Source organism: Seriola dumerili, unplaced genomic scaffold (assembly GCF_002260705.1).
Source record: "Seriola dumerili isolate Sdu_G_001 unplaced genomic scaffold, Sdu_1.0 BDQW01000291.1, whole genome shotgun sequence".
Lineage (NCBI taxonomy): Eukaryota > Metazoa > Chordata > Actinopteri > Carangiformes > Carangidae > Seriola > Seriola dumerili.
In genome coordinates, this window is record NW_019174546.1 from 3,196,605 (window position 1) to 3,223,814 (window position 27,210).

At 39.5% G+C, this 27,210-nt stretch overlaps 1 protein-coding gene across 1 annotated transcript; it reads left to right on the forward strand.

Moving 5' to 3' along the window:
* Positions 1-1,588: 1,588 nt before the first annotated feature.
* On the forward strand, positions 1,589-26,928 carry prkci (protein kinase C iota). Its single transcript, XM_022757962.1, has 18 exons — positions 1,589-1,671; positions 9,652-9,773; positions 12,122-12,211; positions 13,834-13,884; positions 14,677-14,762; positions 15,150-15,287; positions 15,417-15,471; positions 16,633-16,688; positions 17,591-17,767; positions 18,775-18,872; positions 20,207-20,293; positions 20,385-20,520; positions 20,648-20,735; positions 22,141-22,266; positions 22,736-22,815; positions 23,172-23,261; positions 26,626-26,741; positions 26,830-26,928. The coding sequence occupies exons 1-18, from the start codon at positions 1,589-1,591 to the stop codon at positions 26,915-26,917; spliced, it is 1,767 nt and encodes a 588-aa protein (XP_022613683.1). The 3' UTR covers positions 26,918-26,928.
* Positions 26,929-27,210: the final 282 nt, after the last annotated feature.

Below are 27,210 nucleotides of genomic sequence, written 5' to 3' on the forward strand. Positions count from 1 at the left end.
CTATAGCGCTACAATATTTCTTCCTGTGGGTGTGTTCTCTAAAAACTAGTTTTATTTTATTAAGATACAAAACAAGAAGAGGAGCCATTTCACGTGCAGTGGTGGAAGACGTACTATTTTTATGTCAATAAGGAGAGTAATATCACTCTGAAAATAATGTTACAAATAGTCATGCTAGCAACATTTTTGTTATAGGCCTACGTATGAGTGGAGAAGTATTTGCATCAAAATAAGTATTAAAAGTAAAGGTACTCACTCGGTAGTCTATTTAAGAGTTATACTGGATCATATTGGATCATTATTACTGATACATTAACACATAAGAAGCATTTTAGAATCGCAGCTGCAGGGGGAGGTGGTGGGGGTCATTTTAACTACTTTAATGTATTGCTACTGATCATTATTATATGTAACATTATAATCTGCAAAGTTACCAGTAAATTACATAATTCGTCTGGTAAGCAGTTTGTAGATGTTAAAACACTTGAAAGTTTGCATTACTAACGCTTTGATATAAATGTGGGAGACAAAATAATACAAACACCTGTCCGTATTTATTAATACAGCTCAACAGCAACACAAAATGGGCTACATCCTCTGAAATGACCATGCAGTTGAATCAATACCTCTCTCTCTATATATATATATTATTAATAGGTTAAGCGAAAGAAAGTTCTTCACATTGCAGTCTCTCTCTCTCTCTCTCTCTCTCTCTCTCTCTCTCTCTCTGTCTCTCTCTGTCTGTCTCTAGGATAAATGCGGAATACGGAAAAATAAGGATTAAGGAGAAAAAATAAATAAATTCAAATATCAAATATTTAAAATCATTGTTCAATGCTATTTTTGTAATCTATATGTGGCATAAACAATCAGCCTATTATTGTGTAGTGAGGTGCATATTTTTCTTCTTTTCTTTCTTTTAACAATCACATTGTCCTTTCTTCGCAGAATTAAATAGTTCACCCATTTCTGAAATTCAGTGAATAAAAAGCATTTTGTTTTTATTGTTTTATTGTTGCTGTCGTTATTTCCGAACCAGAGAACTTCAACGCGCGACACGGCTTGGGTTATATGATGTCCGAGCTCAGATGTCTGAACGTGAATGCAGCACGTACACACTAGAAAACCTTGAGTTGGTACAGTCGGAATGCTGGCCAAGGACATATTTAACTTTATTGAGATATAAATCATGTTACATTAGTTTGTTATACTTTGTTAATTATACATGTATGTGACATGACACATGTTAATGTTTTAAAGTGATATTCATTTGACGCAAGTATAACATGTCTGTAAGATAATAAGTTATTCGTCACCCCAAACATTCCGACAGTGGATTCGTCCGTCGTTAGGCCTTTGCAGTAGGGAGTTGTTTGGCGGACCCCGCAAGTTTTCCTTTACTTTACATGTTATTTTTGTTTGTCGTAAAAAGGGTAAATTTGTCATTTTTAGCTTCAACTGCTTCGTTGTTTATTCTGTGAGTCGACGGACCATAATAACAAAGTGTTTTGGGCGTGGTACACAAGTACACAGCTTAAGAGGAAAGGAAGGAAAGCATCGGTGAGTCGGACTGACCGCTGCTGAGCTTATGATGCCGACGTTGCGGGACAGCACCATGTCCCACCCCGGCGAGAATTCCCACCAAGTCCGGGTGAAAGCCTATTACAAAGGGTAAGAAATCGTTGTTTCTCCCAGCATGTAATCGATGTTGTTAATAAGCCAACCAGTATACGGTTTCGACTTGGAAAGGCAGCTAACCAGTTGGCTAATATTAGCTAACTCAGCTAACGGCTTGCTAATGTTGGGTACCAGGTTTAGGTAAACTTGACCAGGCAGTCAGACAGGTGAAACTGTCCAGGCACGCTGCCAGTTTAAAGCCAGATTCTCTGTATTACTTAATTAATGTGTCAGCTAGACAGCAAACTTGTCAAGTGGTTTTAAGTCAGTAAAGATGAGTTGTTGACCGAGCTAACAGTTGTTAGCAGTGGCTACTAGTTTTGGTATCTGTCTGTAACTAGCTCACTTTGATAAGGTGTACAACTGCCTGGAATGTTATTATTGATTGACTCACATTATTTTCCAGCTGGCAGTTTTGGCAAGTTAACATACGTGTAAAGATTGATGTTATGTCGTTTAGGGATGGGCAGGAAATCAATGCATTGAGAGCATCAATCAGAGCATTGATGTTGATACTATCACAGCAACAGGGTTGCAGAAAATCAATTTAAGTTGTGTTGCTTCACTTTTATTTTCATCTGGTATTATCGAGAAATACTTTACACACCAAAACTAAATGCCGCATTTAACTACTGCAACTGCAACGATCACTGTTTTTTAAACTACAAATCAATCTACCTGTTATTTTCTGGATTACTTATTTTCTAAGCAAAATGGCCCAATACTGTGAACCACAGACCAAGGAGATGTATTTAAATTTGTTGTTTTATGCGACCAACAGTTCAAAACTCAAAGAGATTGAATTTATTACAGTGTAATATTGAGAAAAGTAAGTTATCACATTTGAGAAGCTGGAACATTTGTTGGCATATTTGTTTTTTCCTCATTAAAAGACTTGAATAATTATATATATTATATTAGTTGTTGCTGACTATTCTGTTCCATTGATGGACTAATCAATTTATTATGTACTTGTTTCAGCTCCAGCCCTAAACCTAACCAGTCATCTATGCAACATATAACCATAATCTGGTGATTACATTAAGTAGCATTATTTGATAGGGAAAGACTTGGACACAAGAGAAGCATGTGGTTATAAACAATAAATATTATAACCAAGAAATATCAGTGTACTTTACATCCCTGATCATACTGAATATATGATCATTGAATATGGAAATGCAAGTGCTTTGAGTTTTTGTCATACCAAATAAGAGTCAATGATTACCCTCCAGCCTGACTGAGGTAGTTATGCTATTTTAGTTTTGCACTTGATGCGGTGATGGAAATCATTTGTCACCTAGTTGTGTGACACTCCCTGTTCCACTTTTTCTGTTTGATGGAGCCAGTGATTGGAGCCCAGCCAAGACTTGAAAAACGTGTAATGCAAGTCACATCAACTAGACCTATTGTATGTCTCACTGGCTCTTTGACTCACCTCAGGAACTCTGTTATGTGTGTTGATCATCAGATGTCATGTTGCAGAGCAAAGCATGTGAAGTATTTATGAGGTTGCTGCTGAGGAATCTCAGCAATGTTGGCAAAGAGGTAATGCAGTAAAAATGGTCTGGTCATTTGATTATCAGGATGCATTAAACCAAGATTTCATCATTGTTGTTGTTGTTGTTTCCCTACAGATATCAGGAGTGGGAGTTAGATGAGTTATAATGCTCCAAATCAATGAATTAGATCAGTACTGACAGATCAGGTCGTAGCCTCATATCCTTACTGTTTTCTTACTGTTGTAAAGTTGTAACAACCCACCTTTTTTAAACTTTCTGCAACAATGTAATTAAAACGTGCGCAGTCACTAGTGTCTGAGTATGAACAACTCCACACATAGTGATTAAGAGATGTAACATTAGAGCTGAAAGAGTTAGTCAACTAATTGATTAGTTGATCATCAGAAAAAAATCTGCAACTATTATGGTAATTGATTAATCGTGTTATTCATTTTTCAAGGAAATATCTTGAAAAAGAGTTTAGACATTATCTGGCTTCCCCCTTCTATTTGTCATATATAATAAAAGTAATGATGGGTTCAAATCGGTTTAAGGTTAGCTCTGCAAAGTTGTTTTTTCATAATCTTTTGACATGATTAATGATAGTATTTGACTAATAAAAAAAATAAACGTCAGATTTATCAATTGTTAGTTGCAGCCCTAGTAATCGTGTTATGCTCCATTTCTTTGTTTTAAAGTAGCAATCAGTGAAATCACCTGATGGAGTGATTTGTTTTACTGTTTAGTTTCTTGATGCAAAACAGTAGATATTAGATCTATATTGATATTTTAAAACCTCCTTTAAATCTCAGCAACATGCAAATACAAAATTAAATCAGACTCTTTCAATGGCTTTACTCTGTGGTAAAGTCTCAGCTTATCCATTTTCAGTACAGTGTTCTTTTTGAGTCCATTATTTATGTGCATGTCTGGTGTCAGTCAGCATCAGCAGACTGGTGTCAGCCTGTAGCAGTCTCAGCCTGTCACTAGCTTGTCTTCATGTTGCTCTCATTCACACTGATGGTCAGTAGACAAGGCTGCAGAGGCACTGATCAAATGACAAGAAACTGACAGTGGTGTTGATACTGTATGGTCGTAGTGGATGGACTGAAACATAGAAGAATATAGTGTCGTAGGACTCTTTGTGCCACTCAACATTTCAAAACAAGTTTACAACAATATAAAACAACAACATTTTAGACTTTTGCTTGAAAATTGATGATTTATCAGAATAGTAAAAGTAATTTTATTTTCTGTTTATTGACTAATCGGTTAATTGTTTCAGCTCTCAAATGTAGCAATGTTGAGAACTCTGTATAAACCTTACATTGTCTATAGAAAGTGAAGACAGTATTGTACTACACTTACAGTTTGCTTTTTAAGTTTTGGTGAGTGCTAGATTTTTTTTATTGCCCAACTCCTGCTCTGACTCTGGGATACCGGGTATCTCTCAATATCAAGTCAAATATTTGCATAATTTGATATTTTTGAATCATTTTTTTCTCATGTAATACAGCTGCACAGTGGCCACCTGTGCCCTACTTGTAGGCTTGACAGTTTAATAGTTTTATTGTCTTTTGTATGTATTTCAAGTATTTAAACAGAGCACAGTGAAATGTTTCTTGTTTGACAGCTGTCAAACAAGAGTGAAAATTTTATATATAGCTTTATATAGCTGTAAGTAATTGAAGCTAAGTAATACTTATGTGTCTTTAAATTTTTTTTCCAGCTATCATATGTTGTATGAATTATATTTTGTCAGAAGGACCAGAACAAGAATTTCACAAAGAGTGCATCTTCTGTGTCAATGAGTTTTTTTGAGGTGGAAAATATATTTCTTGTTCTTTGAAGACTCTTCTGACACATTGTTCTTTGTGTGTTTACCAGTCAGCTTAGCTTAGCCCCATATTGACAATGTTGTCATTTAAATTTAAAACTTTTTTGTAAGCCTATGTCTTAACGTTCAGCTCAAATTATGTCTTACACAAGACTGAGCTGTGTATTCTGCAACTGGTCTTCCTGGAAAAGAATACAAATTTCTGTATGCCACTGCCAGTGTGTCACCATTTCAGGCCAGAAAGAGCACTGTTTTTCAGAGTTGCCAACACTGACTAACATAAGGTTTCTTATGTGCCAGATCAACTTCAGGATTCCTGTGTAAAGCATGTTGTTTGGCAGGAAAATGGGATTACACCGACTCGACGAAGCAGTTCAGTTATTTTCCTCCTTTTGAAAGGAGTTGCTCTTCTTTTTCAAAGACTCCACCATCTGCATCAGGGCTTGAAGGCTCGGCTTTGTTCAGAATATGGGAAGCATTCCTTGTCTTGCTGTTTACTTTTACTCTGAAAACCCCTCAAGCACAGAACCACAAAGTCATACAACCCCCCACCCCCACCCATCCACCAACACACACTTACGATTGTAGTTACCCAGTCTGAGTATTACTGACTCTCGGCTTCTGATGATGCATGTAATGTATTGTCTGTGGTGTATTGTCTACACATCCTACACAGTGTGTGTAATACAGCTCAAGTGTTTGCGTACACATGTCTGTCTCTCTATTGTTCCAACTGACCTTGTACCCAGGCTCAGCGGGGGTACGTTTGGTTGGTGCTATTGTGCTGTGAGGCTCAAGGCTCCCTCCTGTTAAGCACCACAGGTGGTGTTGCTTGGAGACGACAGCATCCTACAGTCTGGACCGGTAGATCTGTGTTTCATTCACCCTGACTTTACTGGGGTTGGAGTGGGATGGTTGAGGTTTTTTTTCTTCAGGGGATAGGGTGGGATAAGTGGCTGTTTTGGTGACTTCAACTTGAGCAGGTGCATTTCTGTTTTTCCATCAGTGTGCGTCTCTGTTAGCATTTGATTGCTGTTCTCTGAGCGTGTGCATGAGGGTTGTGTGAAGGTGTTGCAGGGGGCATACCCAAGCGTGGCAGTGCTGACAGAGAGATGGATGGTCCTAGGTGCTCATGGAAGCCCAGAGAGGCACCCTGACCCTTCTTCCTGCTTGAGCGCTCACCAGTGACGAATGGCTTCATGCTGCGCAGATGGGGCTGCAGAGTCCTACTCACGGCAGTTAAGACGCCAGGGGCACAGGCCAACACTCCCCTCCACTTCCTCCTCCTCCTCTTCCTTCTTTAATTAAGCTGTACTGTAGGACAGTACTGAGCGAAGGAATGCTACTTCCTCCCAGTTAGTCACCAGTGATGAAGCTCCTGGCAGCTCACAGAACAATTCTTCTGCCTTAGTCACCCTGAGGAATCCCACAGCTTACTCTTCTTTGTGTAACACAGGTGCTACTACTACTACTTTTTGATCTGATTTTGAAGTTTCTTTTTGGCTAATGTTGTGTTATTAATGAGTTAAAAAGGCAGTATTGGCTAATGCATTTTCCAAAATCAAAGGAAGCAGCACAGAAGTCACAAAACAGCTTATGTGGAAAAACACTGTCACCTACAATTCAGTTAAGGTCAGTTCAGCCAATACCAGGGCTGCGACAAAGAATAATTTTTATCTACCGGCCGATTGATATTAAAATTTGTCATTTTTTAATAGTGAAAAATACCCATTAAGCCTATCACAGAGTTCAAGGTGACACATTCACATTACTTGTTGTGTTCAAGCAACAATTAAAAGCCAAAGGTTATTCAGTTTAACATCATAGAACTCTAAGGAAACCATAAAAATGACTAAAAGTGATTATTCAATGCTAATTAATTTACTTGTTGACATAAGTTACATAACAGTTAGTTATCAATACATTGATCAACTTATGTATTAATTGACTAATTGTATCAGCTCTCTTAAGCAAGTTTGCCCATATTTTCAGTGATGCTTCAGTGATATTACAATAGAGAAACTAATATATTTAATAATAATATATTTCTTAAATTGCAAGTAGTCTGTTGATCATATTTTTGATCAATTCATTAGTCTATTAAATGTACAAAAAAAAAAGGAAAATTATGAAAAATGCACAAGTTCTCAGGGTCCTCTGTGATGCTTTCACGTTTTGTCGGAGCCACAGTCCAAAACCAGAAGATATTTGATTTAAAATTATATAAAATACAGAAAACCAGCAAACTATGTCTATTATTTTTTATTAGTTAGTCTGATAGTCTGCTGAAGATTTTCTCGATCACTCGATCCATTTCTTTGCATTTAACATATCACAAAATGGTAAACTAAACCTATAACAATTTCCCAGAGCCGAATATTTCAAACTATTCAAATTGCTTGTTTTTGTCCTCCCAGTAGCCTGTTTTTAGCATCAAATCAAATCTGTACATCAGTTTAAAAATGATAACACTCCAGTCTCAAAAAGTGAAAAATCTTGGGTGAAAGTATTTTGCATCCCTGCTGTCGTTGTATTTTTATAACTCCATAGTCTCTTCCAGCTTCCTGTAACTGTTGTAGCTATTAGCTGAGTCTGTATCTGTGTCACAGTGGATGCTGTTTGAGGCAACTGAGACGTGGTTTAACTTTAATTACAGTGTAGACAAACAGTATTTAATGAACACCCACAGATCAGATCCAGTTACATGTGCTACAGTTAAAGTCACCTGCAGCCATTAATACGCTTCCTGGATTGTCGACAGTCACAGTGTGGGAACTGAGGTGTGTATAGAGTTCATGCACTTTCTATCTTCTGATGTTATCAGGGGTTTAGGAGGAAGTTGTGTTGCCATGCTGGGTGTAGAGGAGAGATCAGACTGTAGGAGTGTTGTTGCCAGTCTATTCCTCCCCCCTCTCACAGGCAATGATTAACACCACAAGGATGGAGGAAGCGGGTGAGAAAATAGAGGGAGGAAGGAGGAGTAAGCATCAGTCTGAGCTTTGCATTAGTTTATTCTTGCTCAGAAAGCTTTATTCATTCTTGATGTGTGACTTTTAGACAGTTTAATATTGGCATTGAGGAGGCTGCACTCTATAGATGCATGCAACATTAATGTGAAACTGAAATATCAGCCAATAAATCACAGCCTAGTGTATATTTATGTGTTTGCTCCTGGCAAGGACTGACCCTACAGTGACCTTACACACTATACGCTGTCCTTGGACTTACAGTAGCTGTCCTTGAAAGTGTGCACTGTTTGCCCCATGTGCTGGGATTTTATCATCCTGCTATCAAGCTCTCAAGTTGATGAAAATCTGGGTCCACCTTTGATGTTGGCAGTAAAGGGAGTAAGAGGAATTTATCCTTGCAGGTCACTCCCTGGATGGTGGTTTTTATACATCACCCCCTCCTTATATCTATTTGCCGTGCTCCCCTCGTTTTTGCCTCCCCGCTTGCTCCTGATCCTGACCCCTGAGCTCAGACTCCTGTCGCCTGCAAACCTGTAAAAGCTCATGTGTACAATTTCCATCCCCCACCTTGGGTCATAAACACAGCTGAGGCTGGCCACAGGGCTGGGAGCAGGCGACATCAATCCTAACGCTGCCATGAAATGATGACGGACAGATGATCCTGTCCACAGGGATAGATGCTCTACGTTTTTCTTATCCCACGTCTCACCGTAATGTTTGAGTGTTTTTGTTTATATCTGTATGAACTGAAGAGGCAAGGTGTGATATACTTGTTGATTACGGGCAGTAAGCCAAGTGTTGAGGGTTTTTTTTCCTGCTTCTCAGGGAAGTAATGGAGTGCATTGGTGAACAGTGAGCCTTAACCACAGCGATCACAATCATCTATGACTCATTCTGTTTTAGCTTGTGTCTCTCCCTCTCTCTCTCCCTCTCTCTGCCTCCCTCACTCTTTTGCAGTCTTTCTCGCGCTTCTTTTTGCTCTCTTTCTCACACCCACAATCATGCTGTACAGATGAATGCACACACAAATGTGACAGACTGCGAGACTGTGACTCACACACGGCAGTGTTTGGGGAAAAAAAATGACGCTCTCGCACCTCTTTTTTTTTTTCCCTCTCCATCGAAAGTGTGCCACTCTCCCAAGTTTTTCTTTGAACGCATCAGTGAGAGGGAGGGAGTTGGAAAGATTTAATGACAAATAATAATGATAAGTGCCCTAATTATTGATCAGTGGATTAATGAGTTGGTCAGATATCAAATAAAAATAGCAACCTTTTTCTGATACCAGCTTCTCGAATGTGAGGATTTGCTGCTTTTCTCTGTTTAACTTGATTTTAAATTGTGTATCTTTTGGTCAAAACAAGCAAGATGTCGTGGATTTTGGGAAGCTTTGATAGATTTTCACTATTCTGTGTTATTTTATTGAAGAAAAAAATCAACAGATTAATAGATAATGATTAATAATCATGTCTGTTTGTGCTTTTGTTAAATTGTTTGAATTAAATAATCACATGGTCAAGAGGAAATTGACAGTGGTTGCTTTGGAATTACTACAGATAATAGTTTCTGTATTGGTGGTGGTAGATTTTATTCTTATTCTGTTATTAGCTTACTATTTAATCACATCTATGTAATGGTCAATTATACTTATTTGTCTTTTCTGCAGGGACATCATGATTACCCATTTTGAGCCATCCATTTCATATGAGGGTCTGTACGGGGAAGTGAGGGACATGTGCTCCATGGACAACGACCAGCTCTTCACCATGAAGTGGATCGATGAGGAAGGTACGACTCCCTTACCCTCGACCCTTCACTGTTTCTCTCCACTTGTACTTCATGTGGAGGAATGAGAGAAATGCTGTTTTTACAAAATTCACCTTACATGAAAAATATACAAACTAAACAAAAGTCTAGTTGAAGATTACACACCACATCATCAAATAGATTTAACAACCAATGAATCCACTGGCTGATTTTGCCAGAATTTGCCACCGTGGTATGTGTTAACATGAACACACAAGCACTACCATTTCACTTGACTGTAAGGCTCAGTCTTTTCTTGTCTGTCAAGAAAGTGTAGCCCCCCCCCCCCCCCAATTCCTTGTTGTCAGCCAGTTAGTCAGGCAGCAGTAATAGTGTCAAAGGAAAGATGGAGCCATCAGATTGCTCTGCTCAGGATAAGGTCAGCCTGCCTAAACTCATTAGACTCAGATCAGCTCCCACTGATTGCCACCCACATACAGTCATTGCAGTCATTAGCCTGTCTGAGACAGAAAAGCTGCTTGATGGGTGTAATGAAGTACTCTGTCAGTGGTTGCTGTCTCTCCTACTGCCCCATCCATGGAAACCGCAAACACGGCTGTGCAATGTGAACTCAAGTCATGATTACAATAATTAGAAAATGTACCTTTATACCCTTTATAACCCTAGTTATAAAAATAGTTAACCACCAGAAAGGTTGTGTTAAATGTGATCTGCTGAGCTTTGAAACTGAATTTTGAATCCCCATGTATCATAAACTTGTTGAGGTAATTTCCATGTAAACACAAACAACAATATAAAACATTAATCTGTAACTTGATTAGAAGACTTGGGTAGACTGACATAACATGTCAATTGTCAAAAATACTTTTCACCTGAAGTGCATCCCTTATCAGACATGACGCTCCTTTCAGTCACAGTCAATAATCCTTACTTGCTCCCATAAGTGGATATCTTGGTTAAAAAAAAACAAAAAAACCTAGAAATTGACGACACATTTGATGTTATCATTGTCACAGTCCACCCACAAGTTCTATATCAACCAGAAGTTTGTATTATTTTAGATATACTTTGTTTGTCATAGTTTCTGTTTTCGAGCTATTTATAAAGTCAGAGGTTTGTCGTTGTGATTAGTTGTGTGAAACACTAAGAATAGAATTTCTGGCCTCAGTGTTAACTCACACTTCAACTTCGACTTCTCCATGCGTGTTGCACTACACCTGACTCCTCCTGTTAATGATAAGGAAATAATTAGATCTGCCTCTGAGTGGTATTTTAATTATTGACTTAGATCAGTGTACAAATACAGCTGGGCAATTAAAAGGAAAGAATTTGAAATGGCAGCATTGACTACTGCCGTCTCCTACGCTCCTGCTCACACCCACACGCTTTTTTCAATGTTTACTTAAAGTTCATGCATTACAATTCATATCACACCTGCAGTGGTTAGACAGAAGTGTTTTTAAATGTCATGTCTCTACAGCATAACTCACCGTTTACACTTGCAGCCTTTTGCTCTGGGAACTGGAAATTACAGTTTTCATACCACTCAATTGTCTCTACTTTGTTATTGCTTGTCTTGTTGCTCTGTGCATTTAAAAGTAACCTGGCCATTGTCAGCTTTCTACAGTAACCTGATCTCTTAAATGCCATGTAAATGAGAAGCTTGGTTTCCCTTACTGGGTTTCTAATAGGGTTTTCACATATTGGCATGTGAAATCTGAAAACTTGATAATATGTAAGAAAAAATGATAAGAAAAAGGAGGGAGTCTTAGATTTGTAAGGGACAAAATCTTGATTAAAAGAAGGTAAAACAAAACAAAAACATTTTGGCTTCCACTACTGATTATTTTTTTTAGTATCCATTCATTTGTTTATTAATGTTTTTGTCCATAAAATGTCAGAAAAAATATTATTATTGTTATTTCAATTCAATGTGCAAAGATATTTCATTTGTTGTTGTGTATGACAAAGAAGAGCATCAGGTCCTCACATATTAGTCTCTGGAACTAGCAAATGTTTTTGTTGGAAAATATGAATATAAAATCATTATGCCATTATCAAAATAGTTGCCAAGGTAAAAAAAAGCTCTCAATAGAAAGTCTGTCCTTTCACTGTGCTGTCAGTTGAAATGCTCAAGCAAAAAAGGAAGATACTGTCTTCTGCCTGCAGTGTCATGTCGCACTAATATACTTAAAATGTGACTGCTTTTGCTCCACTAAAGCAACATCTAATTCAATTAATTGGAAGTTTAGCAGGAATAATATTAGTGCAGAGGATGTAAAACATTCTCTAATTTCTGTCCCTCACCCGATTTCTCCCTGTAACCTGTAAGTATGGTGAATGACATCCGGTATGTCTTCCACTCTTAGGTGACCCCTGCACAGTGTCGTCTCAGCTGGAGCTGGAGGAAGCGTTGCGTCTCTACGAACTCAACAAAGACTCAGAGCTCATTATCCATGGTGAGCCTTGCTGCTTTTCACACAGAGTTTATTTAGAACAACATATACAGTTTCACAGTTTGACTCACAGGATGTTCTTGTTTACTGTTGCCAGTAAGATGTTGATTCAGTCCAGGTGCTTGGACATTAAGAGGTCCAGATGAGAAGCCTGTTATCTGTGACTCTTTGCTCTCCTGCTGCTCCACTCACCTCTCAGTGGAGCCTTTTATGACAGTCAAGTTTGCTGCATTTTATCTGTGCTCATTGATCTACAGTACACCAGACCTGAGGCTCAACATCACAACTGATGAGCAGTGCCAACACAGATCATCCAGGCAGTTGTGCCAGGCACGCAACTTGACTTGTTCGCAGTTAACTGCCTGCCAGTATGAGTAATTAGTGTCTAGTGATATTAGAAATAATCACTCAGGCAGTTGTACTGTATATCATGCAAAATGTGTTCTTGTAATCTAAAACAATGCTTTACAATGCCACCTAAATAAAGCACTGAGCACCTGGTCACTCTGTCATACGTATTACAGTACAGTATAAGTAAAACCTGATGACGACCGTGCAACAATAATGCAAAATAGACATTTAGTTTTGGTTTACTTGGAGTCTGGAAGTGTTTATCTGTCTGAAAATTGTTTGAATGGGACTTTTCTTCTCTTTTTCTGGCATAATGTCAGGCCACAAATATGCAAATTGCATATTTCGATTTGGTTCACCATCAATCCAAAAACTCTCTGGGTTTATTGGTGAGCCTGTGTTGCTGTTGCTTGCTTTGAAGTTCTTTTCCTTTTCCATTTCTGTCCGCTTTAACATGAACACAGACGCCTAGATACTGTACACAACACAGATGCATCAAAACATATGGCTAATGTCGCACTGACTTGTGAAAACAACATAATTTCCCCTGTTGACGTCTGTCTATGTGCCCTTGAGCTACTTCACTTCCTTGTCTAAGCTTAGCCTTTTTGACAAATAGTTGTGCAACTTCATGAATGTAGAGGTCAGGGCTAACTCTGATGCTGGGGGGGGGGCATTTGATTGACAGGCCATGTGTGTATAAGCATGTAACCTGGGGGTAGCGAGGACAGGGGCTGTGTGGTTAATGTAAGGTTTTAATCAAATCAGAGGTGAGGGGTCAAGAGTACAGTGGATGCTGGATGCCAGCATGACGGCAGAGGATGAATGGAGGAGGGGGAGAGGGGGAGAGGATGTGACGGTGCCGCGGGGGGTCGCCTTGTCTGCTCGTTAACGAGCTCGTCCGCTGGAGCCCACGCTTCGCCTCTGACTCACACTGCCCCCAGTCTAGCTCAGCATGTCTCTGTCTTTTACACACAAATAATCTTTGCCGGCTTCTTTAAGATTGTGTTTTTCCCCCCTTTTCTTTGTATGTTGCACACAAACATGTTTGCACTGTCATAAAAACATGAGTGAATTTCATCACTAACCCCTCAAGGTGACAGGTTTGCTACAGGTACTCTTAACTGCTGTCATGATGAGAGGAAGTGAAGTGTACTCAGCAGCAGACAAACACTCTCACATGAATGTTGTCAGTCTTCCCACCCTAAGATGAAATGAGGATAACATAAAGACTTTCTAAATGTAATGATGTCTTCTGTTTTTTTTCCTCTCAGTGTTCCCATGTGTACCAGAGAAACCTGGTATGCCCTGTCCAGGAGAAGACAGTGAGTTTAACCTTTGACTTGTTCGTTTTACCTGATTTTACAGCTGCAGTCCCAAATAGACCTGAATTTAATTTACATTTTAAATTGCATGCATTTCAGCGAATACATTTATCCTTTATAGATTGTCAAAATGGCAGTGAGTCAAACTTATGTGCTCAAATAAGGGTCAGTATATTTTTGAGTTTGTGAAAGGATAAAATAATTTCAAAGCCTGAGGTCGTATATCAGACTTTGTTAACCTGCATGAGAAATTGAAGTGTTAATTGAACATCTTGACATTATTGTAGGTGTAGAAAAGGTTTGAGAATGTCTGAAAAAAATGTGCACACAAATTGTATCAGTGATGAGGTTACACAGCATCCAAGAAAAAACTCATTTAAACATTAGGCTACAGATTCAAAGCAGAAAACTGTGCTCAAAATTCCCACACTCTGTTACACGCACACTCACATTTTAGTCACAAATAGAGCTCAACTGTTAAATTGGCCACTTGGATACATGGTCTGATTTTATCTCATTAAAGATGTATTGTGTATGTGGCAGCCGATAAATAACAAGCAGTTCAATAACAGACAATTACATAGAAATATATTTTACAAAGCAAATCAAAAGAATCAAATACAGTGATGAATAGAGAATCCTCAAAAGTAAAGGAGGGAGTATATACATGTAAGTACATTGTTTCTACAGTTTGTCCACTAGAAACAAGTGATTTTTCAACTGTAAAATTTTCTGTCTTGCTCATTTGTTGGCATGCATACACACAGGTAAAGCTCTTTTTCCTCTCCACAGAGTCCATATATCGGCGTGGAGCCCGGCGCTGGAGGAAGCTTTACTACGCCAGCGGTCACGCCTTTCAGGCCAAACGCTTTAACAGGGTGAGACATGACTTTCAGTTTTGCTCCACAATATTTTTGCACTGGAAGGTCTTTCACTCGTGCTTTATTGGCTTTAAATTTTTTCATTCTGTATATTAAAAGTTATGTGTTTCTCATATTTGACTTTTTCATTGTTGAATTATTGTAATGGGGAAAGTATCTGCTGTGAAAATCTAAACATTTCAAGCTTATGTGCATTTGAAAGACAATGAGACATCCACTGCCCTTCAGTAATTTGTCTTTGTATGGACTGATAGAGTGAGACGGTTGATGGTGACACAGAACAATAGCTTTGGTTGGATTTTATTCTAGACCAGCAGGAGCATCTTCTTGAATGTAATGTGTGCATGTTTGTGATGATTTTTCTCCATCCCCCCCCCTGAGCAGCGAGCACATTGTGCCATCTGTACAGACCGGATCTGGGGTCTGGGAAGACAAGGCTACAAATGCATCAACTGCAAACTGCTGGTGCACAAGAAGTGCCACAAACTGGTCACAGTGGAGTGTGGCAGACCGATGATCCAGGTGAGGGCTGTGACAAATGTCATACTCATTAGCTTGATGGTGTGAAGTGGCTCATTATCATCCATGACTCATACATACTGTACTCTGTTTCTGTGCTGATTATACTTAATGGTGAATGTTTCTGTCTAGGAACCAATCATGCCAGGGCCACCATCGAGTCAATTAGACCAAACTGAACAGCCAGGTAACACACACACACACACACACACACACACACACACACACACACACACACACACACACACACACACACACACACACACACACACACACACACACACACACACACACACACACACACACACACACACACACACAAATGAAGATTTTAATTTGACTCATTGCCTGCAGCTCCTAACTTCTGTTCCTCAAAGCCAGGGCTGGCGATATTCTATATTTTCTATATTTTCAGTTGATGTCGCATGCTAGTGGGTATTTATGGCAGCAGAACGGTGTATGTGTGATTGAGAAACAAAAAGCACAAAAAAACTCAGGAAGATTCAAAGGTGTGGCTCACTGTTTTCTTAATAGTTTTTAAACAACAATGGAGCTCTGTGGCACAGAGGAATATCAGACTTTAGGCTGCACTTGTTACTTAAATCAATTCATTGCTAATTCCAGTCTTTTCATGGGATTTATTGCCTTTAAGTGAAAAATAGATAACCTGTATTATCCTTAAATAATAAATAAAGATCTCAAGTGGTTGCTGGCATCTGTGTATCTTTATTTCACCCAGACTACATGTCTGGGTCGAAGCTGCATTTGGGGTTTTACCTACAGGACCAGACTTAAGTCCAGTCAGGTGGTTGAGAGGCTGACTGGAATGAGAGAGCTTAGGATCATTGTTGCTATTGTTAGGGAGGTATCTGAAGCTCCTTCTAGATGCTCACAGGCGACCTGGGTAGTTGTGGGGCACAGTGGTGGAGACACTTGGATGGAATTTCTTTTTAACTAGAGCTTCTTTTTAAATGCATATATGCTAAAATAAACTTAATAATGTTTAAACTTCAATTGTTGATAGTGTGAGAGTACTCATATTGTATGACAATGCATGTACAAGCATTTCTTCTATGTATCTATCTACAGAATAGTTAGATAGAGTTACTTTATTTTGTTGCTGTTATTTTAAATATTCTGGTGGTGTTATATTGTGGATACAAAAGGGTATTTTCTTGTCTAACCAGGCAGAGAGAAATTACTCAGGCACTGCAAGGCTGTGAACAAAGCATCTGACAGTCTATCACCTACTTTCTCTCCTTCTTCTCTCATCTCTCCTATTTCTTTCCCCTCTCCTGCCTCCCCCTCTCCTTCTGTCTGTCTGTCACTTTCTCCTCTCTTCTCTCAGGCCCTCAGAATAAAGACTCCAGAGAAAGCTTGACTTACGATGGAGAAGAGAAAGAGGTGAGAGAGAAATCTTTTCAAACACTGTTGATGTATGACTCACAGTCTGTCAACCTGTCATGTTGACAAGATGGATGTGTGTGTGTGTGTGTGTGTGTGTGTGTGTATTTAGACAGAGAAAAAACTGTTTGCGTGAGAAGGAGAAAGAATAACATCACCTGTAATTGGAAGCAGGCTTTAGTCCACTTATTTTGCTAGGCCGTACATTTGGGCGATCCTTCTCCCACCTGCTGTGGATATGTGATATAGAGAGCATACAGATGCAGGCACTTTTGCAGTGCTGTGGGTATTGATTTCCTTTGGTGGAGCTAATAAAGTAACCTTTTATCACAGCTCTTAACACCAGAGGCTGATTAATGGCCCAAGATGTAGTTTGGGTTTGGGGTGGGGGTTTGTTGAACGGAGCAGGAGAGCTGGAGATGGATAAAGAAAGGATCGAGTTGGACACAGATAGACGTAGATAACAGAGAGCAAGCCAAATGATCTTATCTACGGGTCCATGTATGACTCTGGGGAAGGCAGGTTGTCATGGGAAGGGAGGTTAGATGGATAGCTAGTGGAAACGGTTCAGTACAGAATAGATTATAGGAGAGGAGGGAAGAGTGAGGAAGATGAGGAGGTGAGGAGATGGTGAAGGTGGTTTTCAGGTTCACAGAGAAGAAGGACTGTGATACAGCGAGTGCCTCCTCTTACGGAGGCAGCATAATGGTGTTTAATTAAGACAAGAAAATCATTACAAAGATTTATTTTCAAAAAGTGGAGCTGGAAGCAGTTTAAACTTCATTTACAAAATCACCCAAAGGAAATCACCCTCTTGCCCAAACCAAATCATTCGTTCGATCAATACTTCAATGAAAAAAAAAACTATCTTTCTTGCTTTTCCCTCCATAACTTCCTCCCAGGCACGGAGCAGTAGAGACACGGGGAAATCGCCTTCGAGTCTGGGCCTAGCAGACTTCGATCTGCTGAGGGTGATTGGCAGAGGCAGCTACGCCAAGGTGCTGTTGGTGCAGCTGAAGAAGACCGAGCGCATCTACGCCATGAAGGTGGTCAAGAAGGAGCTGGTCAATGACGATGAGGTAAACAAGAATAGCAGTAAACAATGCTCATGTTTGTCATGAAAAAAGTAGTGAAAAATTGCCATCAGCTTCCCAGAACCCGAAGTTACATCGTCACAATTTTCAAGAAGCAGCAGAAATACTCACAATGAACAATCCAGGACCAGGAATTGATGATTATTATTATTTGTTTAAAAAAAAAAAAAAACTGGCTTCAGTGATTAATAACTATCAAAATAGTTGCAATAAATTTTCTGCTTTCAGCTCTAGACATTTTCATATTATCTTATTTATTTATAGCAGAACAAGTGACTCGGTACACTGCATCTTTTAGTTTGGTTAGACCAGCCATCTGCTTTGAGAGGTTTAAAGGTGTGTTATTGTCACAGTGTGACAATAACAGAACACTTTACTTTATCTATTGAGATGTGAGAAGGTTAGTTAATAGCGTGGTCATCAGCCTTATGTCACTGCCATGTATAATTAATGTAATTAGCACAATCAATGGGAGCTGTTATTCATAACACAGTGAACATTTGTCTCATTCGATTGTGTCTTGTCTGAAACACTTTGAGGCAAGTTGACAGACTTCTTTGAAGCCATCAGTCTTTCTAAGAAGGTCTAGATAAACCATCATGTCATCAAAAATTGATCTAGGTGAACACATGTAGCAGCACAGCCAGCGGCAATTGGAGTAGTTAGCCTTGATTAGATGCACTTAGCGTGATTGACAAATTGACAAGTGCCTGTCGATCAATGGTGAAGTGTTCTGCTGTCCCTGCCTTGTCAGCGTGAGCAGCATCCGTGTCCAGACATATAATCATCCAGCCATCGATGGAGGCCTGGTGATGCTTCTACTGGCTCAGCCATTTTCTTCTGTCGCTGGCCACCATACATGAGCGAACCTCGAGCTTTGTAGCATGGTCGATCGAGCTCTGTGCTTATTCAGCTTTTACAAGTTCAAGGGTACTATGTCAGACAGATCTCTGATTGACATTTGGTTGTGTCTTTGTGTGTTCCTCTTCCAGGACATTGACTGGGTCCAAACAGAAAAGCACGTCTTTGAGCAGGCCTCTAATCATCCCTTCTTGGTGGGCCTCCACTCCTGTTTCCAGACAGAAAGCAGGTGATGGCATTTTCCCCTGTGCGTGTCACATGGTTACTTCACGGCTTGGGAAAGTCGGCAAGAATGTGGAAAAACAATCAAGTTTGACGTCTTGATTTGAAAATGTAACAAAATAACCTTTAAAGTCACAGAGAAGCCACCAGACCTGCGCCAGCCTTTCTTGCATTTTTTAGATCAGGAGGTAGAGCATAATGGTTCAATGAATCAGTTAGACCTCAACCACATGCTTTGTAAATGTAAACAAACTTTTAGTCAGCTGACATCCAAACAGTCACATCCTACTACAATACTGCTCTGTTGAGCAACCACTAGCAAACAGTCAGCTGTGGGTTGCTGTTCACCCCACATCACATTTGAGAGGATAAATTTATGTATCTGCCCCTGAGTTCAAGATTAGTCACCAATAATATAATACTTGGAGAATACTTGCAGGAAGATAAGAGCAAAGTATTTTTATATAAACTATACCAAAAGATGATTTTGAACACAAGAGATAAATGAACAATCAACACTTTGACACAATGTATTTTTCATTGGACTATGGTGGTTAACTGCTCTGTCATAAAAAGTCATAAACAAATGTCAAAATAGATACTGTAGCTTGCCAATGAATTACAAAACAATATGTATGAGTGAGTTCAGTGAGTGTTTCCTCCCCTATGGGTCCTGTGGTTTATGTAAACAGACCACTTTGTTGAGGTCAGAAAAGAGTGCAGTTATGGTTAAGGTTAAAGGAAGATCCCCATCAAGGTGAAAGCCCCTGAAAACTTGATTTCAAATCTTGGGCATTTCTTTATGACATTAAACATTCAAAACACACAAATGACTTAATAACTAAATCCAGCAAAGTCCAGAAAAAAAATCCTTGGTATGAACAGTTTTGATTGATTGATTGATTGATTGATTGATTGATTGGTAGCAAGGAAACACCCCCACAAGTATTATTACCTTTTTCCAAATTCATACCTGTCAGAAAAGCTCACAAGAAACGTCAAGTAGATGAGGGAAATGCCAAACTGTATCAAGCTGAAGGAAATGAGGAACTCCACTCAGCATTTTCTAAACTCCTTAGAAATCACACAAAATTCTCAACTCCTCTGCCTTTTTTGTTTTTATTTTAGTTTTTGTCGACATTTTGTGTCCAAGAAATTGGAGTGGGTGTGTCTGCTTATGTGCTTTTTTTTTTTTTCTTTTAGTTACTGATCATTGATGTTAAGAATCATATTTTTAAGTTTTCAGGTCCTCATCCTCTTCCTTTCAGGATGCTGGTCCCATGCAAATGACTAATTATGTGTCGAAGTGAAAAATAAACTCAGTATTTCCCTCTTTCACAGGCTCTTCTTTGTTATTGAATATGTGAACGGTGGAGATCTCATGTTCCACATGCAGAGACAAAGGAAACTCCCAGAAGAACACGCCAGGTAGAATCATTCAAAAGAATAAGACTAATGCCATTTATTGTCTGTTAGTAGTCGTATGTGATTTTGAGAAACTGCTCATTCCCCTTTTCAGATTCTACTCAGCAGAGATCAGTCTTGCGCTTAACTACCTCCACGAACGAGGAATCATCTACAGAGATCTGAAACTAGACAATGTGCTGCTGGACTCAGAGGGACACATCAAACTTACAGACTACGGCATGTGCAAGGTGTGGTTTTCAGGCTCTCGTGATATCATAATGGACTTTGGATAAAAGAACCTGCGAAGCTGCAGAAGTGTCAGTTTACAGGCCGCTGAGATGATCTCACAGCTTATGATATTTTTTGTTTTTGCAGGAGGGCTTGAGACCGGGCGATACAACGAGCACTTTCTGTGGTACCCCCAATTACATCGCCCCAGAAATACTCAGAGGAGAGGATTACGGTGAGAATTACAACACACAAGCACTTACCAGACATGCTATCTGATGATTTGGTGTGATACAGAATATGAGGCATTGTGCAGGAATATCTGAGATGCTGATTGCGTTATAGATGTGCAGTGGTGCAGTATCTGGGATATCGACACTATTTAAAAGGTCTTATTCAAATAAATATACATACTATAAAAACAAAGAAGAAAAGCAAGCAAAAAAAAACAATAAAAATTAGGTTAAACCTTAAAGGAATAGAAAATCAGAAAAAAAGGCTAAAATTGAGCAAAGGAACTAAATCAATAGAATAGAAGCAACAAAGGAACAAATATATTTGAAAGAAACAATAAGATGATAATTAAAGCAATTGTGACCTCCTCTGAATGAATTCTGCTTTTATCTTAACTCCTTATAATATATAAATATATGACTTAAACAAATGGATTTTAGGTTCACTAATGTGTATGGGTCACAGTTAATACCTTTCAGCTGTTAAGGACAAAGGTGTAGTTACAAGTGTTCAGTCAAACATCAGTTTCTACATCATAACTGTGTGCTGCACTTACACGCATCTACAAACACAATACAATAAAAATAGAAAAAAGAGCTCCCTGGTTACCAAAAGTGGTATCATAGCAACAAGTTCCACTGTTCAAGGATCATACCAGTGTTTTTGCATGTTAACTCATTTTTTTACATGTGAGCACAATAGGCCTTTTTCCACAACAACATTTTAACTGGTCACAATGGGGGAAAGCACATGAGTGAATGATATAATAAACGAAGCCTGAACTCCATTCAGCTGCTTCAGTGTCAGAGTCCTGCTATTGTATATGCTGGCCAATTTTCACAATGTCATGAAAATACCAATACAGGCATGTGCAATGCACTATAATCTTTAGACCCACAATAGTCCCCTGTGCAGAAAATAGAAACCAGCTAAGTTTGCTTATTTTGATCTTGAAGACAAACAGTTAAGTTGTTGAGTTGATCTGACAAATGATTTTGCCTCAGACTTTAAAAAGTGCGGGAGGTGTGAGAAACTATCAAAAAAGGAATTACCCGGGAAAGTCTTTGTATGCTATCAGGAATTGGTTCAGATAGGGGATTTCATTTTGGATCCTGTTCCCTGACTTTAACAAATCTCTCATCAAACCTTTTATCTCCCCTCAGCCTTTTTAAACATTAGATATATATGCTGCTCATCTTATGTCCTGGTTGTAGGCACAGGTTGTGAACACTGATGAGGCTGCCCACAAAAGCTGTTGTATTTCTGCCCTCTCAGCCTGCTAAAGAGATTCAATGGTTGTTTTGAACACTGCCATTCATTCTGCTGCTTCGAACATCCTTTTTCTATCTGTGTTTCCTTCTTGTCATAAATATAATCTGTCACGTACAATGTGTGTGTGTCTTCAGGGTTCAGTGTGGACTGGTGGGCGCTTGGCGTGCTGATGTTCGAGATGATGGCGGGCCGGTCGCCCTTCGACATCGTCGGGAGTTCCGACAACCCGGACCAGAACACAGAAGACTACCTCTTCCAAGGTAAAACACTCACCGCTGAGATTTAGAACTGGAGGAAAAAACAGCTCTGTGGAAGCATATAACACCTTTGTATTGACACCTTTCTAAGGGCCTTCTCTCGGTACCAGGCACATACCATCTGTTACAGGGAAATGTGTGAATACATGTGTGTTTTTGTTGTAAATACAGTCTCACAATGTGTCTGTTTTCTTATAACTGCCTGGCTGTTGAATAGCTGGGAATTAAAATGTTCCACTTGACAGACTAAGTCATATTTCAAGACACTTCTATCAAAAACTATTGACACCGCATTGAAAGGCTCTTTAATGTATGTTCAACATGACGATACCTGACAGGATTGAACTCTTACTCATAAGTGCAGCAGTGTCAGTTCTGTCCTCTGTCATTTTAGCCCCAGGGGACTGTCTGTCTCACCCTCTCCTCTTCTTGTTCACCCCTCCCCTCTCCCCTTTCCTCTCACCTCCTGCAGTTATATTGGAAAAACAAATCAGAATCCCCCGCTCGTTGTCAGTCAAAGCCGCCAGCGTCCTCAAGGGATTTCTCAACAAGGTAAGAAGGGGTCAGATAGGCCTGGATCAATCTTATACAGTGTTTGCTCCTGCTAGCCCTTGACAAAGATATTATTATGGCCTCTGTTAAAGTCGAAAGTGCCCTCTCTCACTGTCTTGCATTTCTCTACTTCCCCTTCCTCTCTGTGTCTCAATGTGGCTCTCGTCCCTTTTCATCTACACTTAATACACTTTTTAAACTTTTTTGCTCACCAAACTCCTCTTTTCCACCTTTCTTGCAAATTCTCTCCTTTCTCACCTTCTCCACCTTTTCTTTCCTGTTGTCTGACTCTTTGTCTGTCTCCAACACCATCATGTCTGCTGTCTTTCAACCTCCTCTCACCCTCTCTCCCACAGGATCCCAAGGAGCGTCTAGGCTGCCACCCTCAGACAGGCTTTGCGGACATCATGGGCCATCCATTCTTCCGCAATGTCGACTGGGACCTTGTGAGTCATTCACTTTCATTTCCTCTCTCTCTCCACCTTCTCCTTTTCCTGAATCACCTCATGCATCACTTTAATCACGAATTTCATCCTAATTTGTAATGAAGGAAATCAGTACTGGTGCATGCCGGCTGCCAAATAGGTCAAAATCAATCCATGTATCGATCCTACAGAGAAAGAAAAATGGAAAGATGCTACTTGACAGCAAAAGGTCAAATCTAAGTGCATGGGGTCACCCTCTCTCCCCTGCCCTGCAGGCGTAGAAGCTCTGTCAAAGCTGAGGATTATTAGCGATGAGATGAGACGAGACTCCATGTCCTTGTGCAAAGCAGGCACACAGGAACAGAAATAAGAAACAAACAGGCCAGGCAGAAGACTGACAACAGCAGATAGGCTGACTAACAGACTAACTGAGACAGGAATCCAAAGATGGAAAGGAATGAGCGGAGACACATCACTCACTGACTGACCGTCTTCACGACGAAGCTGAAATGTTGAATTCTGGATGCATGTTTCCTATTCTTATATCACACGGGGAAGTCATTTGAGCGATCAGATGGTGAAACAACAATTTATGTTCAGAAGGAAGCCATTAATTAAAGTCTAATTTCAGCTTCATTGTTAAGGAATAATTGTATTTTAAGTTCCTTGTGAAGTAAAATACTGAAATAGACTAAGCTTCAGTCAAATTCCAGTAGTCTCAGAGGTTGGTGTTACTTTTTCTCAAGCTGTGGTATGTATCTTCGAAACGGTAACGCTCGTGGGGTGCTCCCAGTCAGCTGTGGTGAGTGAGGAGGGTCAAACACAATGCGGGTTATCTTGTTTGGTCCTACAGCTACTGTGGCACCAGTCTCACAAAATCTTAATGATGGTTATCAGAGGACTGTGTCACAACATGCAGAGCATCACACCCTGCTGCATATGGAGCTGCGTAGCTGCAGAGCAGTCAGAGTGTCCATGGTCATAAGGTTTCAGCTTATCAGTGTCCAATAAAAATCCAGCAGGAGAAATATGAAATTAAAGTTGGAACCTTCAAGGCAAAATGGGTACAAGAAAAACTAATAATTAATATACTTGAATGTGAAGAGAAAAACAAATCTCGCTCTCCAGAGTTGGATTTGAATTGAATGCAAATAATAATTTGAACTATTGTTATAGCACACTGAAATCATCAACAGTTAGTGAGTTCATTTACTGTCAGAAACTACATCAAGAAGTAACATAACAAAAGTGCCAATCAGGACACCAGAAAATTTCCAAAGCACTGAAATATATTCACACGTGCAACCCATGTGTATTTCCGATGCTTTAAAACTATGAGAATGTTGTTATGATCAAGTGGAGCAGGGTGTTGGAAATTAACATGTGGGCATGTATTTACGGTTAGTCTGCACAGATGGTGAAGACCTGAAAGACTTTTTGTGATTTGCCTCAAAGGGAAATATAAATAACACCGACTTGACTTGACTTGACTTGACTTGACTATATTAAGCAAGTAACACTTATGAGAATCCCAGTGAAAGTCAAACCAGAACTAATGACACTCAGAGTTATTTATGAAGCTTCCTGTTCTCAGTTTCAGAGATGAGTAACATCATCATCATTTCAGAGTGAATAAGATTCCTGTTACATGACACCTTGAACCGTAGAATGAAACTTAAGTCTTAGTTGTGGTGTGTTGTCAACAAATTAAAAAGATTAACAGGCTGATCTAGATATAGTTTCTTACAAGACTGCAAAACGACAATTATTTTCAGTATTGATTAGTCTGTTGATTTTTTTTTTTTTGTTTGTTTTAAATATAAGATTAGTCTATAAAAGGTCAGGAAAAAAAGCACATTGCTAGAACTCAAGGTGATGAGAATAAAAAGTCCAAAACACAAAGATATTCACTCTACAATAATAAAACACAATAAATCAACAAATTTTTGGCATATGTGCTTGAAAAGTGAAATTAATCAATTATCAAAATAGCTAGCAATCTGTCTGTGTTGATAGATGAATTGATGAATCCTCTAATGGTTAAAGAAAAATCTTAAATTGAACTTGGTGAACCAGCAGAACCGTGACATGCTGTTGTATCCTTAATTTGATCCTTAATTAACTTAGTTGAACTGGTTTAGTTCAAACCGGAACAGGAAGTGTAGTTATGAAACTCTGCACACGTGTAAATGATTCGGCATGTTTCATCTTCAGAGGCAGACAGAAGTGACTTTAACAAATGACAGACACATGCACCGGTGGACGACCAGACAGACAGACTGACAGACAGCCAGACAGACAGACCTTCAGACCTTCAGACAGACAGGGCAGCTTGTCAGGGATCACCATGACCTCTTTTTCCCTGTTTGGTCTGGAGCAGAAACCCAGCAGTCGGTCAGAGTGTCTGGGGAGATCAGCTTACACCTACCCCACCACCACCCCCACCCCTCTCCCTCTCCCAACACATGCACACACAGCTACACACACTAACCTTAAAGTTTGCCCTGCAGTGCACCTGTTGACCTGCAGTGGGAGCAGTTGTTGGCTTGCTTGAGTGTGAGGTGAGGGGTTGAAGTACAGGTTCCTCATGAAGGCTTTAATCAAAGGTGTTGGTCACTCACATGAAGTATTTAGGATACTTCTACACATAAACATTCGTGGCTTATAAAATATTATTATAGCTATATTTGCTTTTTCTGTCTGGTCTGTTTTTGCTATTGTGCAAGTGTATGTTGTATGCGTTGTGTGTCATCCTTGTCCTTTGTCTGTCTTTGTATTATATTACTGTCTATTTTTGTCATATCTGTGAAATTTTCACTTTATTTTTCATCCTTTTGCACCAGTAAAAGAAAATGAAACTGAATAGAAATCTAAGGAGGGATGTCCAAAGAAAGACTGAAGTGTCTTTATGTTTTTATGTTGTTTTCAATGCGTTTTAGATAAATAATAGACTTATCTCTAGACCAGTTTACAGTTTGACTATTACTCTAGGGCTGGAACAACTATTTCCTTCATCAATTAATCTGGTGATTATTTTGGCTAATGTAATCATTTAGTCTATAAAATGCCAAAGTAGCAGCAAATAACAGAATAACAAAGGATGAATGAATTATCAAAATAATTGGTGACTATTTGATTGACAAATTATTGCAGCTTTAGTTTTGATTTTTAAAAACAACAATGAGAAGCAAGTGATTTCTCTAACTTGCACACACACATTGTTTAGAAATTAACATAGTTCAGCCCTATCAAAGTACCTGCAGATTAATTTTGATTATGATCAACTAATCAGACTAATCGTCGTTGTAGCTCAGTATTACTCTTCATACTCAGTTATCACATGTGTTTTTAATGTTCCCACCTGTTGCCTGTGTTGTTATTTCAGCTGGAGCAGAAGCAGGTGGTCCCTCCGTTCAAGCCCAACATCTCAGGGGAATTTGGACTGGACAACTTTGATGCCCAGTTCACTAACGAGCCCATCCAGCTTACGCCTGATGACGAGTGAGTTCCCATTTCACTGGCTCCCTCTTTCGTCCTATTATGATCTAATATAATACTTGTAATTTACATGTGTCTTTGTTCATCACAGTGACGTTGTCAAGAAGATTGACCAGTCTGAGTTTGAAGGGTTCGAGTACATCAATCCACTCCTGATGTCGGCGGAGGAGTGTGTGTGAGGGCTGTGACGTCTGTGCCCATATACACCACCCCACCCCACCCCCCCACCCCCCACCTCCCACCCCACCCCACACACACACACACACACACACACACACACACACACACACACACACACACACACACACACACACACACACACATGCACGTGTTACATGGTGTCTCAGTGTCTTCAGGCTGCATGGTTACAAGACAACCCGACGACATCAACCTTCTGTTCGAGGGCCGCACATGCACAGTAGAACGCTTATTTGCCAAAACCAGTCTCACACTCTGCCATTTATAACCACTT